Source organism: Leptodactylus fuscus, chromosome 2 (assembly GCF_031893055.1).
Source record: "Leptodactylus fuscus isolate aLepFus1 chromosome 2, aLepFus1.hap2, whole genome shotgun sequence".
Classification (NCBI taxonomy): Eukaryota; Metazoa; Chordata; class Amphibia; order Anura; family Leptodactylidae; genus Leptodactylus; species Leptodactylus fuscus.
In genome coordinates, this window is record NC_134266.1 from 104,729,777 (window position 1) to 104,751,027 (window position 21,251).

Here is a 21,251-nt window from a genome sequence, read left to right on the forward strand (position 1 = left end):
TATCTCGCTCCTGCAAACACGCGACACAGACAGGGAAGGAGGGCCAGAGCAGGCAGGCACCGTGCTGCTCTCCTTTTGATTCTCATAGACAGGACACAGACGCTGCACACGCTGCATTCGGACTATAAGACGCACACACATTTTCCTCCCATATTGGGAGGAAAAAAAGTACGTCTTATAGTCCGAAAAATACGGTACATGTTGTACTGTCCAGAATTTTTACATTATATTCAACTCAGTACATATACCAATGTAATGTTAAGCTGGAAACAATATATACATTTCAAAACTGAGGTAGCACTCTCTAATAAAGTGAATAAAACAAATACTTTTATTTACACATTCTCAACATTTCAGTCCAATACAAGGAGGCCTTTGTTAAGCAGCTAATATATGCATTGTGCTAACAGATAGATAGTTAGACAAACAGATAGATAGATAGATAGATAGATAGATAGATAGATAGATAGATAGATAGATAATCATTTAATAGTCCCACCATGTGGAAATTCAGCGTGTTACAGCAGCATAGATAAGACAATAATAATACAAAATACAAATACAAAAGGCTCCACGGTAGAGGCATTACAGTGACAGTAGATCCAGATAAAAAGATAAAGGTAAAAAAGTAAGAGGAGGGATATCACAACTTAAGGATCTTTCAGTTTTATGTATGGAGTGATCTACGCTTAGCCTGGTGTTGCTTGTACAGCCTAACCGGATCAGGAAGGAAAGAATTCCGATACCGCTCCTTCTCACACTTAGGATGAAGCAGTCGGTCACTGACTGTACTGCCCAGTGCTATCATGGGATGGGAGTTATAGTCTATGGGGAAAAAATGCTTGTTTCAGGGGAAACCAAAATTCGACTAAGGAGAGTCACCAAGTCCACAATGACACCCCAGGAAATGATGCCAACACCTCTGAAATGCAACTGGGACAACAGGGGAAGCATTCAATAGAAGATACCTCATGGTCTCAAAACCAAATAGATACTACACGTTTTTCGTGTGGCTTATTAATGCTATATTTATATATTAACACATGCATATTCTTTATAACACTTTATTCACTTATTATATATAACAATGCATTTTATATATAGCTTATTAATTTTATATTCATTAACACATGTATATTTTTATAACACTTTATTCACTTATTATATACAAAAATATATTTTCTTTATTTAATTTTATTATGTTGTGTGTGTCTGAATATCTTATATGAAATATGGGTAGTTTATAGATACAAACTAGTAGGTGTATATATATATTACTATGGCCCTTGTTCTTGGTGTCTCCACGTTACATATTTATTTATGCATTTAATATGGACACTTATTTCATATGTCCACTATATGGCTTGATGAAAAGCATGCATTGGAAGGTGGCCACTTCACATGTATGCGATGATGCTATTATAGTATCATGTGGCCAATGTGAGTATTGCCGGCGTGTTTACGCGTGCGCACCGGCAATCTCCGATCTAAATTATTCTTTTGTCAGGCGGTTGAATCCTGGTGGCGCCGTCACGTGATGCGTGCGTGATGACGTCATCAGGAGGCGCGGGTCTTCGTATAGTGGAGGCATCGACGAACATCAGGTGGGAGTGATTTGATTGTTAGTTTGCAGACATAAATATCGCGCTATTACAATGTTATTTGCGCCTCTTGATGAAGCCATTCAGGCGAAACGCGCGTCAGGCGATCATATTCTGATCTCACTGGTAGTGTGCAGCGGCTTTTCCCCCTTCTCTGGTGACCGGTTATATTTTTGTTCCAATATGACTATGGGTATGTACTGTCTATTTATTTATATTTATATATGATTATCTTGCTCTGATATGTTTATATATATGTAATTGGTGCATTTCCCCTGGATATTTGTTTGGTATCACCTGGGGGTTTCCCTCTGCTCATTTAACCAGTGAGAAGATTCAGTATATTCTGCTACTATGTGGTAGATTGTCTTTTGTTGTCTCCCTTTGTATTTTGTAGTGTTTATTTATGAATTAATAAATATTTTCTATTTTTTAAGTATTTTTTGTTTTTTTGTCTCAAGTTTTTTTGGTTTGAACAACAGGGGAAGCATGCCTGGGTGCATCTAACACACCCAAGTCCCAGTATTACCCCACTATCACAGCCTATCAACTAGCCACTTTCCAAACTCAGTAGAACCTCTATGAAAGTGGAAAAATATTTGGAAACCTTCTTTCCTCTACATTAGTATGGACAGAAACACAAATTTTAAGCTAAAGAAACCTTAACAAGCACCCCTTTAAATCACGTTGCCCATGAAAACCACAGATGGCATAGGCAATGGGAAATCCATCAGCCTCCACCCTTAACTGTCATTGTGTATTTGTGTGTGATGTGTTGAGGGTACAACAGTGTCAACCCGTACTGTCCGTCGGCGTCTGAATGAAAAGGGACTGTATGGTAGGATACCCAGAAAGACCCCACTTCTTACCCAGAGACATAAAAAAGCCAGGCTGGAGTTTGCCAAAACTTACCTGAGAAAGCCAAAAACGTTTTGGAAGAATGTTCTCTGGTCAGATGAGACAAAAGTAGAGCTTTTTGGGAAAAGGCATCAACATAGAGTTTACAGGGAAAAAAAACAGGGAAAAAAAAGAGGCCTTCAAAGAAAAGAACACAGTCCTTACAGTCAAACATGGCGGAGGTTCCCTGATGTTTTGGGTTGCTTTGCTGCCTCTGGCACTGGACTGCTTGACCGTGTGATGGCATTATGAAGTCTGAAGACTACCAACAAATTTTGCAGCATAATGTAGGGCCCAGTGTGAGAAAGCTGGGTCTCCCTCAGAGGTCATGGGTCTTCCAGCAGGACAATGACCCAAAACACACTTCAAAAAGCACTAGAAAATGGTTTGAGAGAAAGCACTGGAGACTTGTAAAGTGGCCAGCAATGAGTCCAGACCTGAATCCCATAGAACACCTGTAGAGAGATCTTAAAATGGCAGTTTGGAGAAGGCACCCTTCAAATCTCAGGGACCTGGAGCAGTTTGCCAAAGAAGAATGGTCTAAAATTCCAGCAGAGCATTGTAAGAAACTCATTGATGGTTACCGGAAGCAGTTGTTTGCAGTTATTTTGTCTAAAGGTTGTGCTACCAAGTTTTAGTCTGAGGGTGCCAATACTTTTGTCCGGCCCATTTTTGGAGTTTTGTGCAAAATGATCAATGATTTGACTTTTTTTTTTCATTTTCTTTTGTGTTTTTTCATTGCAAGCAAAATAAATGAAGATATTAATACCAAAGAGTTTGTGCTTGCAATCATTTTTCTGGAAGGAAACGAGTACTATCTGACAGAATTGCAGGGGTGCCAATACTTTTGGCCAACACTGTATGTATAGGGCCTAACTTCGGGGGGCCCAAATCTCATGATGGGGGGACGCTAGCGAGATGTAACATGCACAGTATTCTGCTCCTGTGGGTGGAGAAGGGGGCGTGCCAAATTTCACCCAAATCGGTCGAGAACTGTGGATTTGTATAGAGCAGACTACTACAGAATTGGAGTTTTATATATATAGATTGAAGGCTTACTGAACCATCATGGCTACCAGAGAATCTTGCAGCGGCATGCTATTCCACCCGGTTTGCGTTTAGTTGGACCATCATTAATTTTTCAACAGGACAATGACCCCTAACACATCTCCAGGCTGTGTAAGGGTCATTAAGGAGAGTGATGGGGTGCTGCTGACCTGGCCTCCACAGTCACCAGACCTGAACCCTATAGAGATGGTTTGGGGTGAGCTGGACCACAGAGTGAAGGAAAAAGGGCCAACAAGTGCTAAGCATCTCTAGGAACTCCTTCAAGACTGTTGGAAGACCATTTCAGGTGACTACCTCTAGAAGCTCATCAAGAGAATGCCAAGAGTGTTTATAGCAGTAATCAAAGCAAACGGTGGCTACTTTGAAGAACCTAGAATGTAAGACATATTTTCAGTTGTTTCACACTTTTTTGTTAACTATATAATTCCACATGTGTTAATTCATAGTTTTGATGCCGTCAGTGTAAATCTAAAATTTTCATAGTCATGAAAATACAGAAAACTCTTTGAATGAGGTGTGTCCAAACTTTTGGCCTGTACTGTATACAAGTGCTTTTTTTTTTTAACGTGTACACGGACGGTAGATTTATATAGCGTATATCTAGTATCGTATATACTAGATGCAAAGTATACAGCGTGCTCCTCACCCTATGGGAGAGGTCAGGTAGAATTAGCAAACAAACTGATGTATACAAGTGTTGTTTTTTTTTTAACGTGTACACTTACGGTAGATATATATATAGCATATATCTAATACCGTATATACCAGATGCAAAGTACACAGTTTGCTCCTCACCCTATGAGACAGGTAGAATTAGCACACAAACTGATGTATACAAGTGGTTTTTTTTTAATGTGTACACGGATGGGAGATATATATAGCGTATATCTAGTATCGTATATACCAGATGCAAAGTATACAGCTTACAGTATACAGTCTCTTCACCCATATGGGACAAGTCAGGTAGAATTAGCGCACAAACTGATGTATACAAGTGTTTTTTTTTTAAGAAGGTGTACACGGACGGTAGATATATATGGCGTATATCTAGTACCGTATATACCAGATGCAAAGTACACAGTTTGCTCCTCACCCTATGGGACAGGTAGAATTAGCGCACAAACTGATGTATACAGTCTTCTTCGCCTCGCGGCCCCCTCCCTGCCAGGTTAGGAGAGTGTGGGCGGGTACAGGGCGGGGAGACGTCACGTCTCCCCTCCCAGTACCCGCCCATACTCTCCTAACCCACCCACACTCTCCTAACCTGGCAGGGAGGGGGCCGCGAGGCGAAGAAGACTGTAGCTGGACCGGCAGGGAGGACAAGAAGAAGGTGGACCAGCCATCTCCAGAGGTAAGTGGACACCAGGGGGGACTAAGTAGCCAGAGGATTAAAAAAAATCCTCTGGCTACTTATTGATTCAATACACAGCGGGGATTCTAACAATTCTTAGATTCCATGCTGTATAGTGAATAGGATTGCTTTTAAAATCCGATCTCCGATTAATAAAAAAATCCCATTGACTTGCATTGGGATCGGAATTGGGATCGAGATCAGGTTCGAATGAAAAATGATCGGAAATCGGATTTTAAAATCGATCCTGAAAAGTCAGGATCGGCTCAACCCTACTGCCCACCGATTTTCAGATCAAAAAATCCTACTTTATTGGTCTTGACATTCTATCACCCTCTTTACTGGAAACCACACAGTATGTTGTCCCTTTTATTGCTGCAGAGCACTTTGTGATAGGACAGATAATGCTTCTCTGTCTGACGGTCTCATAAATAACAAAAAAGAGAAGACACCGAGCAGACTTCTAGTGTAGATATTTGTGGAAACCAAAATGAAGGATATCCAAAATATATGGTAATAATAGTGACCCAAATGGCCTCTCACCTGATGTGGTTGTGACCCGTTCACAACCACGTAAAGAAATTCTTTATTTGTATATAGATGGAGGGAGCAGCACGTCCAAAGAGCACCGATCAGGGAACAACCGGGAAAGAGAATGATACGAAGAAGGCAATAGACCGCGCTTGAGGTCACAGTAGAATTTATTGGTTAAAAGGTGCACAACACTAAAACACCGCGTTTCGGGCCCTTTTTCAAGTGCATAAACGTAATCTACGGATGGCGTATCATAGACCAGCTGCTTTTCATCTGACACTTTCTTACCATTCGTTTTTCAGACATACATGTCACTTTCACTTAACTTCAGGTGTGTTTGTCTTAAAGAGCTATAAATGAATAAGTAGGATCCCAGGAGTCCTAAGGCTCCGTTCCCACGGAGTAACGCGCCACTCATTCTGACACGTAAACACGTGTCAGAGTGAGGCGTTTCAAAACAGATCCCATTGACTTCAATGGGTGCTGGCTTACACACGCTACACATTGAAATCAATGGGAAGCTTTTAAACCCATTGATTTTAATGTGTAGTGCGGGTGAGCCAGTGCAGTGTGGTCACTCTGACGTGTTTATGTGACTGAATGAGCAGAGCGTTACTCTGTGTGCATGCACCCTTAGAGTGTTCTACACTATTTTTTAAGCCAACTTAATGTATGGTTCAGATCGAACTTGCTTGTCCAAAAACAAGCCAAGGACCCAAGTTGTCACACCCGAAACAAATTTTGAGAGGTTCACCCATCTCTAACAAAGAAACTTCACCTGAGCCTCGGCATTGTATTGTCTCTGCCTTATTTATATAACTTTATTAACAACTCAAGTGTTTAAACAACCACCATCTAATAAAAAATATAAACTCACACATATCAGGGGCAGTCCCAACTCTTTACAACCAATTAATAGGCGCTGCACTTCTAATTCTGGCAAAGTTGGAATTTCTTCTCTAGCCCCCTCCGTTACCAAGCAATCAATGCTGTTATTTGGGGTTCTTGCAATACTCTTTAGGCTCTGTACTGTCAGGAGGGCGGCATTAGGCAGAACCAGACAAGGGTTCTGATTCTGAGCTCTGACAATGGATGCCTCTAATTTGAGCTCTGAATTATTGTATAATAATTCTTCCTTATCACTTAATTAATTACATTACCCATAGGACTATATGCAAATAACAAATCAAACTTGTTTGTCTTTTTTCTTATTCATAGTTCTTCCCAATTGCTTTTGTCTATGCTGGTCACAACAGTAACACAATAACGCATTCCTGTAAAAATTGTCATTTTCACCTTTCTCCATCAGCTGCGTATTCATTTCTGCAAAATTAATGCAACATTTGGGAATTAAAAATGCTCACTGTACCTCAGGATAAATTCCTTCAGGCACTTCAGGAGCTCCTCAAAAGTGTCATCTTTACATCTGTGCCCCGGTCTCCATTATGCAGGTTTCCGTTTCCTGCCCGAAACTGGACAGGAGACGGAAACCTGCAGTCATTTTTCAAACCCATTCATTTGAATTGGTTTGAAAAGTGTCCGGAGGTGAGCACCCGTGAGCGTTTTGTGCTCTATGCGGTAAAACCGTTTTTCTTTAACCAGACACAAAGTCAGACATGCAGGACTTTGTGTCTGGTTAAAAAAAAACGGTTTCACCACGGAGAGCACAAAAAGCTCACGGGCACTCACGGACGTACACTGAATGCTGGGTTTCCGTCTTCAGTCGGCAGAAGACGGAAACCTGAAAATGGAGATTGGGCGCTGGTGTGAACCCGCCCTAAATCTGTCATCTAAATCTGTACTCCAAAAACCAAAATAGCTTCCCTTCTGTATCTGGCTGTGCCCAAACAGCAGTTTATACCAACATATAACATTAAGTATGTTATCCTGGGTACACCAATGTTATACATGTGGCATAAACTGCAGTTTGGGAACATAGCAGGGCGCAGAAGGGAAAGAGCTATGTGGCTTTTAGAGTGCATATTTAGATATTTTGTATATGGACACCATCTCATTTTTACAGAGTCTCTAAAGTGACAGTAAAACTGCACCCCTCAAAAAATTTATCAAGCGAATTAGTAAGCATTAGTATGACAGGCATGAATGCACAGTGGATGGTGAAGAGTGAATATGTAAGCTGTGCAGAGTACATTGCAAGCACCAAATTCCCTACTACTTCCCCAGTAGCTCCTATGATTGGGGGGGGGGAGTCACTGTGGGGGTCAAGTCTGCTTTCTTTTCCCTCGTAAGCTCTAAAACTGGTTTGTAACCTGATATACGCAGCCAGTTTTGTTCTAATGATTAGGCGATTTGTTTGTTTTTTGTCTTCTCATTGGACAAGTTATATTTGTAATGACACCATTTTTGGGTGCCTATAACTTATACTATAACTAAATTATTTTAACTCTTTCTTGATGGATTAAAAAAAATCAATCCCCATCAATTCTGGTATTGCTTTTTACTTTTTTATTTTTTTTCCACACAATGTACAGCATAAGTAACAATTGGTACAATTATGGTGATACCTAATTTATATTGTTTTTTTATGGTTTCCTAGTTTTGCAGAACAAAAATCCATTTGGGAAAATAAATCAATTATTCTGCATCTCCATCTTTTGAGCTGTGTAACAATTTTTTTTTTCAGTTGACAGTTGGTTGAGGGCATATTTTTTTGCAAGACAAACTGTGCTTTTTATTAATACTGGGGTACATATGACTTTTTGATCACTTTATATAGCATTTATTCAAGGTGAGATGGAGAAAAAATCATTACTTCCTTTCTTTATTAATTCAGTATTTTTTTCAACATTATTTTTTTTTTACTTTTTAGTGATGTCCCACTAAGGGTAAGTTCATACAGGTTTTTTGGATCGGAACCTGAAGCGGCCTCCTCCGATCCAAAATCCGGGTAGCCGCAACTGAAAGTCAGCGCACTGCATCGGCATCCAGCTGCACACTCCTCTCCGGATTAGGCCCAATGAATGGGCCTAATCTGGAGGAGGGAGTGTCTTCAGCCCGAATCGTGAGGCGAAACGGCCTGAAGAATGAGCACCTCCTAAGCGGTTCCGATTGATTTCAATGGGAGCGTTTTTTTTGGTCAGGATTTTGAAGTGAATATGGCCTCAAAATCCTGACCAAAAAACTCTGTGAACTTACCCTAAGGGACCTGAGCCAGCAATGTATAGTACACGTGTATTACAGTCTATAGAAGAAGTCAGCCTATTTAGATGCATAGGCTGATGTCCTCACTTCTCGGGGCTCCTAGCAGTCTGAGCTCACTGACCAGACCCTGGGCTGCAGAAGATACATATGACAACCCCCTGATCTCACTTCCGGGGGGTGACAAGGGTGGAACATGGTGGAACCTCTTGGATGCTGTGGGTTAACCAAGGGGTTAAGGAGCAAACTGTGTGCTGTTAGCTGCTGCCTGCTATGGGTGGGTGGCAGTTAATATCAGGAAAGTTAGTTACTTCTAGCAAATTTTCTCTGATATGGCAATTTTATCATCATGATCAGGAGCCGAACATATCAGGTTCTGATCATATCTTCGCAAACTCCAGCAGCTATTAGTGTTGTGTTCACAGAGTTAATGACCCTTATGGACACCTACAAAGTCTACTAATTGCCGATGTTTATATGCAGTGGGCCATCATGAAACAGTTAAGAATGGTGCTTGGATTTTTAATCACTCTTCTAATCTAGTTAGACTTCTGGGGCTAGTATATAGACTTCTGGGACTAGTATATAAACATTTTATGGGTTTATTTTTATCCCTACTAATTAATCTAACACAAGCCAACATATTCCAGTCTACACACTATGGACAAATACCCACATTGTGAATACAGTACCTGCAAAGTGAATTGGAATCTGACTAATTTCACACATGGCAGAAAAAGATACACAGTGGACATGCTGCAATTTCAAAAACTGTTGTGTTTTTGTAAGTCTCAGCATATCAATTACACCACGGAAAAGCTGGCATTTTCCATATAGGTGTAATTGGGGCAGAAAGTCTGCATAAGAAAACTCTACAAAAAGGCAATTAAAAACGCTATGGAAAAAAATTGCCTAAAACTGAAAAGTGAACTGCTCTATAGGCTAATGTGAAAACTGAAATATTTCATGCTTTTATCTATGGATACTAACATAAATTCATCCTGTCTACCCAAATAAGTTGAACAGGTCAATCTAAACAACAAAATGTAAACTCAGAATTGTAGTGTTGACCAGAAATCTGTTGATGAGATTGTTGAGAACAGCATCTCCTAGTAACAGGTTTTTTTGTTTTTTTTGTTTTTAATTTCTTCTGCATTTTGAGTAATCTTTTTCTTTTTTAAAATAGGTACTCCCAGATAGGGATGGTCGCCGTTGTATGTTCTGCGTTAAAACAGCCACAAAAACCTATGAAATGAGTGCATCTGACACCAAGCACAGACAAGAATGGGTTACAGGTACAGTAATGATCATTGCAGAAAGTACAGAAAAACAGATACAATACATCTATGTGGTGACATATGATTTATTGTCCATTTATGTAAATTAGTTACATTCCTTTTATATTAGGAATGTTTTAAAAGACAGTAAAATATTTCCTAAATTGAGTTTTGGCAGAAAAAAAGAAAGCGACTATTGGGACAGCGCTCAACTGCTTTCCCTGCTTCCTATGTCACTGTCATTGTGGCTAGTTTCAGCTATCTCTGGGAAATGTTTTTTGCATACAGATTTACAAATCTCCCACTGAGTTCACAAGCTGTATAGTAAGCTAAAAAAACATATGTCCGTCCAGTTTAAACTGTGGTCCTGCAATGTTGATCCAAAGTTAGGCGAAAATCTAATGAGGCACCATTTTTCTAATCTTAAAAAAAAAAATCCTTGTCATTCCTTTAAAGATGGCACCTGCTCAGAAGACATCTTTGATCATGGGATGCCCTGCTTAGATGCCCTGGTATCAAGGAGCCTTCTGAATGCTGCCTGCCCCTGCTATCTTACTACCTTGCAGGCAGTCCTTAACCAATTACTGATGACAGTGGAAGCATATCCACTACCAAAGAGCCCAACAAGAAATGCTGCCATTTTGTAGGGATTTAAGATAGGAGATAGGACTTCCTGAGGAGGAAGAGAGACTTGAGGGTCTGAGATATTAAAACTAGAGATGAGCAAATATCGTTCAATCGAGTAGATATTCGATCGAATTTTAAGGTATTCGACATATTCGATTCCAATTGAATACCACGCGGTAAATGAAGTAAAAATTCGCAAGCCCTCCCACCTTCCCTGGTGCTCTTTTTGCACCAATAACTGTGCAGGGGAGGTGGGACAGGAAAGAGGAAAACGTAGGCATCGAAAAAATAAGGAAAAAAATCATTGACTGGGGAAATGAGGTGACCTCGGATCTATAAGAATAGTGGCAGCCGTGTTCGTGTCATTTGCGGTTTGGAGTTAGATAGAGAGAGACATTAAGCTGAGGGCGAGAGAGGATTTAGGTTTGGATAGGCAGGAAAAATTAAAAACAACAGCACTTTTAAGAGCTAAACTACTTCACCAGTGTATATACACCACTAGTATATACACTTAGCTCATAAAATTTCCCAAAAGCCCTTTTTAGGGCTCAAATTCTCCACCAGTGGTATACTCTGTATACCTGTCCCATAGGATTAATAAAAAAGCTGTATACTGTTATCCAGTTTGTCAACTCACACACACACAAAAAAATTAACATTTGTATACATTTCAAAATGTGCAAGTCTAGTGCAAAGGGACGTGGACGGGAACGAGGCCAGGGGCATGGAAATGCCGCTGGGGAGCAAGGTTGCAGTCAAGCTACAGTGCATCCAATGGCTACTGGTGAGGGGCAGCCAGTATCACACTTCTCCACAATCCCTGGCTTGATGGCTACATTAAGCAGGGTGCAGGGTACAACATTGACCAGGCTTGACCAGGAACAGGTGTTGCAGTGGCTAGCGGATAACGCTTCCAGCAGCTTTTCCACCAGCCAGTCAGCAACTACCTCCAGTCGTCTTCCTAGCCAAGAGTCTGCCCCTCCTTCCTCCCAACATGCCCAGTCTTCCCAGCAGAGTCATCCCACCTTTGCCCCCTCCCAGGAGCTGTTTTCGGGTCCTTTTACTGTCCCTCACTCTGTCCCACCACTTCACGAATCCCAGGAGCTAACAGATGACTTTGTGTGTCCTGATGCCCAAACACTGGAGCATCCTCCATCTCCTGGCAATTTTGCGGTTGTGGCTCCGCAACCCGTCATCAGTGATGATGACGAGACACAATTGTCATCAGGGCAGGCTGTTGTCATGTGCAGTGTACAGGAGGAGGAGCAGAATGGAAGAGGAGGTGGTGGACGAAGAGGCCACCGACCCGACTTGGGCAGGGGTGATGTCTAGCGGGGAAAGCAGCGTAGATATGGAGGCAAGCGCAGCACCAAAAAAGGTGACTACAGGCACGTCCAGACGCAGAGGACAGCTGCTTCACAGAAGCCAGGGCAGACCCAGCAAGGCCCAAGATGTTCCTTGTCCTAGCCACTCAAGAAAAACTCCCCCATCCAGGCCACGTTCCTCCATGGTGTGGAAATTTTTCAATGTATGCACGGAGGATAAATTTAGTGCAGTTTGCACAGTGTGCAACTCCAAACTGAGTAGGGGCTCTGAAAAGAGCAACCTGACCACCTCAGGCATGAGCCATCATTTGGAAGGCAAGCACTGGGCTCAGATGTTGCCGTTCAGGCTTGTGGAGACTCAGGCCTTCTGTGACCTGATGGCGGCTGCGGCACCTCGCTATGCCTTCCCTAGCCGTCACTACTTTTCCCATTGTGTCGTCCCCGCCTTGCACCAGCACGTGTCGCTTAATATCAGGCATGCCCTTAGTTCCGTACTTTGCACTAAGGTCCACTTGACCACTGACACGTGGACAATTGCATGCGGACAGGGACGCTACATATCACTCAGGGCACACTGGGTGAATGTAGTGGAGGCTGGGACTGGGTCACAAAGTGGGGCAGCCTACCTCCTCTCCCTGCCGAAGATTCCTGGCAGGGCTTCAGAACCACCCTCCCCCTCCTCATCCTCGGCCGTAAAATCAACCCCAGCTGCAAGCGAGGAAACACTGCAGCACTGGCATTGGGAGAGGTCAGCAGGTCGTGCTAAAGCTCATCAGCTTGGGGGACAGACAGCACACTGCCTCCAAGGTGAGAGATGCCATCCTCGATGAGACGGCAATGTGGTTAGCACTGCTGCATCTGGGCCCAGGCATGGTCGTGTGCGATAACGGCCGGAACCTGGAAGCAGCCCTGGAGCTTGCCAGTCTCCAACACGTTCCATGCCTGGCCTACGTTTTCAACTTAGTGGTGCAACAGTTTTTGAAAACATACCCTAACATTCATGAACTACTGGTGAAAGTGTGGCGCTTGTTGTAGGTTGACAGTAGCCGCTGCTAGCCTCCGAAGCCTCCAGCAACACCTACATCTGCCCGAACACCGGATGTTGTGCGACGTCCCCACACACTGGAACTCGACGTACCACATGTTGAGCAGGGTGTGTGAGCAGCAGAGACCCTTGATGGAGTACCATCTCCGAAAGACAAACAGGTCAAAAACATCTTGAATAAGTATTGGAATATACTTAGATTGGACCCTGACATAAATAAGATGCTAACACCACACGCATCAATTACATACCGTAGGGGGAGAAATCTACAAGATCGCCTTGTACATAGTCATCTGTGGCCAGAGATACATAATACCTGGCTGAATATGTTTGTCTCGGTAGGGAATTTCCGCTGTGGCCACTGCAAAGCCTGTGAATATATCAAACCAGGCGCGGTATTTTCTAGCTCAGTCACTGGCACTACATATAACATCCGCAGCTTCATCAATTGCCAAACAGCAGGACTGGTATATATGCAGTTGCCCCAAGACATATGTGGGCAAAACAAGCCGAAAACTTGGTAGACGTATTCTTGACCACATGGGAAATATTAGACGCAAGGACGATCGCTCGCTATGTTGTCATATAAGGGAACATCATGAGGGGAATTTACAGATGTTAACCTTTCAGGGCATTGAAGTGGTGAGGGCCAATCCCAGGGGTGGCGATCACGATAAAAGGATATAACAAAAGGAAGCTGAATGGACATGTATCAGTCATTAACACCATTGGGACTGAATGAGAATATAAATTATAGCTGCTTCCTATAACTCGCTGGGTATCGTAGAATGGTACGGTGAACTTAAGTTTTCACCTAAAAGTAGAGTGCGTATGTTGTGGTAACATCCACTCATTAGTGGATAGTTGCTCTATGTGGTCATCCTTTGCTTATAGGAACAAAAGTGTCTCACATATGTATATGGATCATAGATTATATGTACCGTACATTAGGTACATTTATACATCAACGTGATGAATTCACATGTGTATTAGATGCTTATTACAATATAAAGGGATATCGTCACTCCTTAGGGAGAGACCACCATATAGGTGTGTGGAGACTTATTAAGCCTTTAGCACTCCACTTTGCAAGGGACCATGGGAAGAATATGCAAATCTGTCTTCCATGATGTAATTAGGAAGTCAGGTGCCTCAGTGTTGCAAACCAATAGAGGGCACTCACTGGAATGTGCAAGCCTGTCTTCCCTGATGTAATTAGGAAGACAGAATCTCAGTGATATGGCCCAATAAAGGCTGCTCCCTTTAACATCATGTTCGGCCTTCCAAGAAGCCTTTGTTTTGCAATGATGCTGGGATTATTACCAGGTATAGTCTCTCAATCGAGGACGGTCGTTTCGATGTTATTGCATCTTGTCAGCCCGGTGTAGAGAAGACTAAACTGGTAGAGGTGAGAGGCTTAGACAGGGTTAAGGGGATATCGTCACTCCTTAGGGAGAGACCACCATATAGGTGTGTGGAGACTTATTAAGCCTTTGGCACTCCACTTTGGAAGGGACCATGGGAAGAATATGCAAATCTGTCTTCCATGATGTAATTAGGAAGTCAGGTGCCTCAGTGTTGCAAACCAATAGAGGGCGCCCACTGGAATGTGCAAACCTGTCTTCCCTGAAGGCCAGTGATATGGCCCAATAAAGGACATATCACTGGCCTTCAGGGAAGACATTCCCATATAGAGACATTCCCATATAGAGGTGAGAATAATGAGGGGACAAGGAGCCTGTGACATCACAGCCTGAGAAGAGTGGCGAAGATAATGATGATGATGATCATTGTGTATTGGACAGGACCAGGAAAATGGATCAGGGTGACAAGAGCATGATGATGACATCAGAGGATGAGGGTGGTGTTGAACAGAGTCAATCCAGGATCAGAACATCAAAATGTGCTACAGGCAGATCTGTTTATAATGTGGTCAGCTTGGGTGCAGTTGATCATATAGGCTCAAAAGCTGTCAGACCGAGAGCAAATATTAATTACTTAGTGTGGGCAATTTCATGTGAGAGTTTGTTACTGCAGCTAGAGACAAAGCTGTGATCCTTAAAGAACAAACATAAGACCAATAGCTGTCTTTCAGTACATGAAGAAATATAATTACAAGCAAAATTAGAAATTCTCTAAATTGTTATTCTAGTCATCAAGCCACATCCACAAGTAGTACATGGTCCTTGTTGTCATCATAATTGTCAACATCATCTACAGCTTCAACTGCCAAGGGCAGTACATGTCTTTCTTGGCCTACTTAGTCAATGTTTTGCGCAGCAGTAACAATGATACACCACCACTACAAGGCCAGATGCTAGAGACAGCTCCATGTTTATGCACCTGGTGCTTATCAGCCTCCTCCAAATCATCTTCAACTGGACAACTTCCCATTCCCAACAGCAACAGGCCAAAGTGGTATTTCCATTCCCGCACCCTACTTTCATATGTATAAGCTGAATTGCTGCTATGCTTTCTTAAACCACAGAAGCCACACAGTGGGTCAGTAGCTGTACTGCATGGAACAAAATATTTCCCACTGGATGACTCCTTGCCAACTACAGCTGAGCAGTGCAGGGACTGCTTTACTGCATTTGGGAATTTTTAACAAATACTTGGTGTATAACATTTTGTAAAAAGCTATTGTTGCTAGCAGAACATGTTGCTAGTGAATAAGGTTAACATTCATGCATACCTCCCAACCGTCCCAGATTCTGTGGGACAGTCCTGGGTTTGGGGTCGTGTCCAGCAGTCCCGGTCAGCGTGAGGTATGTCCCCCATTCAACTCATCTATGTCCAGGGAGTACGCAGATGGGTTAAATACAGTGATGAAGCAGGATCAGAGAGCTACTACCTCACCACTGTGTCCCTGCCTACTCCGCTGTGTCTTGATGGAGCTGCTACGGGTAGGTGTGATGTCATTGGAAGGGGCGGGGTCTCTCCGAGGAGGGCGAGGTCTCTTCCATCACAGTGTTGTACTCTAACAGGAAGAACAGAAAGCAGTGAGGACTGTCTTGTGGGACTACATGATGGAAGGAAAGTGATGGGATTGTTTAGCATGAGACTGCTAGTTGGAGGAGGCTGAGGGCAGGGGGTGATGTATTTACATGGGACTGCATGTTGAGGGGCTGAAATGAGAATTATGTTTTACATTAGACTGTATTCTGGAGGGTCTGGGGGTTTGGATTGATGTTTAGGGTGGCATAGGAGTCCCTGGGGTACTGTTGGCATTGAGGGAGACAGGATCTTTTGGGTTCTGCTGAAGGAGAGCAGGAGTCCTTAAACTGAGAACACTTGGAGGGGGAAATTAAACCAAGGGGGTAGCTGGAGGAGAACATTAAAATGCAGGTAACTGGAGGGGGATGCTAATGTCCCCCTCTAGTTTCCCCCAGTTTAATGTCCCCCTCCAGCTGCCCCCACAGTTTAATGTCCCCGTCCAGTTGCCCCCATGGTTTAATGTCCCCCCTCCCGTTGCCCCAATTTAATGTCCCCCACCAGCTATCCCCACAATTTAATGTCCCCCTCCAGTTTCCCCCACAGTTTAATGTCCTCCTCCAGTTGCCCCAGTTTAATGTCCCCACCAGCTAACTCCACAGTTTAATGTTCCCTTCTAGTTGACCCAGTGGGGCAGCTGGAGGGGTACATTAAACTGTGGCTGCACCAGGAGAGAGACTTTATACTGTGGGGTCAATTTGAGGAGAACATTATAACGGGAAGGTATATAATATTAGTGTTATTGTGTGGGGATCATAAAGAGAAATGGATCAAAATGGATGGAGTCTGGGAAGACATGTATGTCCCAGCCAGGCAGCTAAAGGGTGTATGGTAAAGATTCACACCAGGGAGGTCAGCTGACTAATCAGGCCCTAATAACAGTCTGTGTGTGAAGACTAGCAGTGTGGCACCACACAGACAGAGTTGAACTGTCCAGACTGGCCCTCCAAAGCAGGTACTGTGCCACCTTTTGTTGTTGCCAAGGTGGGAGACTGTATAGTGTTCAAAGAGGATAGTGTTCAAAGAGGATTGTGGCTCTATGTCTCCCCTAGAGGTAATGGCAGGTGAAGCCGAGGAGGCTGGTACTGAACTTCAGATGTCAGATTTGAAAGGGTCTCATGATAACTTTGGTACTGCCAAAGTGGGATTCCAGCCCAACAGAGAACTTCCACCTGGAGTTCTGCAAGTACCTGCTCCATGTCCATCGCAGCACCTCCAACATGGCCTGCAGGGCAGAGCTAGGCAGACTCCCCCTATGGCTCACCATGCAGAAGAGGGCGCTATCATTCTGGACTCACATACAGGACATGGCTCTTACCACCACCAAGCCTGGCTGAGCCACAGAGCCCAGAGAAAAACTGATATCCCCCAACCAAGCATCAGCCACCTGCCAAGCCAAAAACACCAACATGCCCTGAACAAGGCTCAAATTAAAGGAGTCATTGAGAGAGACAAAGAGCGGTACATCGAGGAATGGAGAAGCGCAATAAATAACTCCAAGAAACTCACCGTGTACCAGTCACTGCAAAGAGACTACACCATAGCCACTTACCTGGAGAGAATACGCCACCCCAAACACAGACATACCCTGAGCCGGTACAGACTGAGCGCCCACAACCTGGAGATGGAGACGGGGCGACACAGGCAGACGTACAAGCCACGGGAGAATAGACTGTGCCAGCACTGTGACCAGGGGGCCCTAGAAGACGAGACCCACTTCCTGCTACACTGCACCAAATACTCAGCTGTGAGGGCCGTCTACTACCAAAGACTCTCTGCCCACATCCCAGACTTCATATCTGCAGATGAGAAGAGGAAACTCTACATCCTACTGGGAGAAGAAGAGACCACTGTGGAGATCGCTGCCCAATACATGTCCAGCTGTCACCAAACAAGAGGAAGATGAGACTCCACGGACTGTTATACCCCAAACCACCTGCCCCACCCCACCCCACCTCCCCATATAGCGGTCACCAACTAAGAGGAAGATGAGACTCTACGGACTGTTATACCCCAAACCTCCTGCCCCAACCCACCCCACCTCTCCATATAGCGGTCACCAACTAAGAGGAAGTTGAGACTCCATGGACTGTTATACCCCAAATCAGCCACCCCACCCCCCTTACCCGATACTCTCAGCCTCGACTCCAACTCCCCCCACACACACACTTTACTAGCTTTGGCGATGCCAAATATCCATTTGGACGTGCCAATAAAGCCTATTTGATTTGATTTGATTACTGCACAATACCAGGATCCTACTCTGCAGAGGGCCTGGGAAGATGTTAGTGTTATCAATGGTGTGTCTCAGCGCCCAGGCGCTGATGAGGTGTTCCCCCGCATGGTTGTCAACCAGGAGTTGTTATACCAAGTTGACGGGGTGCGAGGCGAGACCTTAGAGCAATTACTGGTACCCCAGCCTTATCGCCGGACGGTGCTGGAGTTGGCACATAAACATGTGCTAGGGGGTCACCCAGGTGCCACAAAAATGGTGGACCGCATATTGCAGCATTTTTATTGGCCGGGGGTATATTATGAGGTTAAAGTGTTTTGTGAAACATGTCCAGAGTGTCAGTTGCATGCCCCATTGGCACATTTTCGAAGCCCCCTGGTACCTCAGCCCATTATTGAGGTGCCCTTTGAAAGAATTGCCATGGACTTGGTATGTCCTTTAGTTAAGTCCACTCGAGAGCATCAGCATAGTCTGGTAGTCATGGACTATGCTACCCGATATCCTGAAGCCATCCCTCTACGGCACATGTCAGCAAGATTGATAGCCAAAGAGTTTTTCGTCATGTTTTGCCGAGTGGGACTACCCAAGGAGATCCTCACAGATCAGGGTACCCTGTTCATGTCTAAAGTCACCAGGGAATTGTGTAAACGTTTTAATGTCAAACAGTTGAGTTCATCTGTTTACCATCCCCAGACAGATGGGTTAGTAGAATGGTTTAACAAAACCTTAAAAAATATGCTGAAGAAGGTGGTAAGCAAGGATGGAAAAGACTGGGATGTTTTATTACCCTATTTGATGTTTGCCATCCGTGAGGTACTGCAGGCTTCCACTGGGTTTTCCCCTTTTGAGTTGGTTTACAGCAGACACCCTAGGGGTCTCTTGGACATTGCCAAAGACACGTGGGAGCAAGAACCCACCCCCCACAAAAGTGTTATTGAGCATATTGCTGGTATGCAGGACAGGATTGCGGCAGTCATGCCCATGGTTAGGGAGCATCTACAGGAGGCCCAAAAGGATCAAAGCCATGTTTACAATAGGTCGGCAAGGGTAAGGACCTTTAAACCCGGTGACCGAGTACTTGTACTCATTCCCACAGTGGAGAGTAAGTTTATTGCCAAATGGCAAAGCCCCTATGAGGTAATGGAAAAGATAGGGGAAGTGAACTACAAGGTTCATCAGCCAGGTTTATCATGTAAACCTGCTAAAGGCATGGAAAGGCAGAGAGAGTCTGCTTACAGAAAGGTCTCCAGCTAAACTGTCTCCCGTGAAATCCCCACAGGCTGTAGTTGGGACTAAAGGGGTAGTAGCAGGGGTAGGAATGTCGGAGACCCTCACAAAAAGCCAGCAACAAGAATGCAAAGAGTTTACAGCTAGGAATACAGATGTGTTCTCTGAGCAACACGGCCGAACATCTCTAAACAAACATGATATTATTAATGAGCCCCATGTGAAAGTACCAGGTCCCCGAGGCTCGCCGACAAGCCATTTCAGGGTAGGTGCAGAAAATGCTGAAATTGAGAGTCATCAAGGAGTCCAAAAGTGAATGGGCCAGTCCCATTGTTCTAGTTCCCAAACCAGATGGGACATTGCGTTTCTGCAATGACTACAGGAAACTAAACGAGGTGTCTAAGTTTGACGCCTACCCCATGCTTCGGGTAGACGAACTTATTGAGAGACTGGGAGGGGCCCGGTACTTCTCCACGCTTGATCTCACTAAGGGTTATTGGCAGGTACCCCTGACAGATAGCACCAAAGAAAAGACTGCCTTTATCACCCCTGAGGGACTTTATCACTATGTCGTGTTACCATTCGGGCTCCATGGGGCTCCAGCTACATTCCAACAGTTAATGGACATAGTGTTGAAACCCCATAGAAAACATGCCTCAGCGTATCTGGATGACATCATCATTTTTAGCAATGACTGGGAGAGTTATTTGGCCAAGGTACAAGCTGTAGTGGATTCGTTGAGAGCAGCTGGCCTGACTGCCAACTCCAAAAAGTGTGCTTTTGAGATGGAGGAGACACGCTATTTGGGGTATGTGATCGGCCGTGGCATAATCAAGCCTCAGGTCAACAAGGTCGACGCTATCCGGGAATGGCCTCGACCTCTGAGCACCAAACAAGTTAGGTCATTCCTGGGCATAGTTGGGTATTACAAGCGGTTTATACCCAACTTTGCCACGGTATCTACTCCCTTGACAGATCTTCTAAAGGATAAGAAGTCCATTATGGTGCAGTGGAATGACCAGGCCGAAAGTGCTTTTCAGGCACTAAAGGTGGCCCTTAGTGGATCTCCTGTCCTCTTTACGCCCAACTTTAGGAATGAGTTTGTGGTCCAGACGAACACATCAGATGTAGGGCTGGGAGCTGTCCTGTCTCAGGAGGTGAATGGAGTAGAACATCCAGTCATCTACCTGAGCAGGAAACTCACGCCAGCAGAAAAGAACTACAGCATAGTGAAGAAAGCGTGCCTGGCCATAATATGGGCATTAGAGTCCCTGAGGTACTACTTGCTAGGGAGGCAGTTCCGCCTAATGACCGACCACTCACTTGGATGAGCAGGACCAAGGACAAGAATGCCAGGGTGACTAGGTGGTTCTTGTCACTTCAGAATTTTAAGTTCACAGTGGAGCACAGAGCCGGGAAACTGCAAGGCAATGCATATGCCTTGGCCTGGGCTTATTATTTGGTGTCTTGAGTTCATCCCCAGGGGTCAGAACTGAGGCAGGGGGTATGTGAGAGAGTGAAGGGTATGGTCTGGGAAGACGTGTATGTCCCAGCCAGGCAGCTAAAGTGTGTTTAGCAAAGATTCACACCAGGGAGGTCAGCTGACTAATCAGGCCCTAATAATAGTCTGTGTGTGAAGACTAGCAGTGTGGCACCACACTGTCCAGTGTTGAACTGTCCATACCGGACCTCCAAAGTAGGTACTGTGCCACCCATTGTTGTTGCCAAGGTGGGAGACTGGTAGCCAGTCTCCTGTATAGTCAGGGAAAAGTTTCCTTACATTTAAGTTAGTTTTCTCAGCCGAGAAGGATTTTGTTTTGTTTATCCTGTGGCTTTGCAAAAGCCGTGTATGCGTTACATGTGAATAAAGCCTAAACTTGGGTGAAATCCAGTGTCTGTGTCCCTGTTTCCTG

General features: G+C 44.2%; 1 protein-coding gene across 1 annotated transcript in view; it reads left to right on the top strand.

Moving 5' to 3' along the window:
• Positions 1–21,251, top strand: part of DEF6 (DEF6 guanine nucleotide exchange factor) — a 97,701-nt gene that overhangs the window by 47,296 nt on the left and 29,154 nt on the right. The window contains exon 6 of the mRNA XM_075266399.1: positions 9,797–9,905. Coding sequence (XP_075122500.1) covers positions 9,797–9,905 — 109 coding nt within the window. The remainder of the gene's footprint in view (positions 1–9,796; positions 9,906–21,251) is intronic.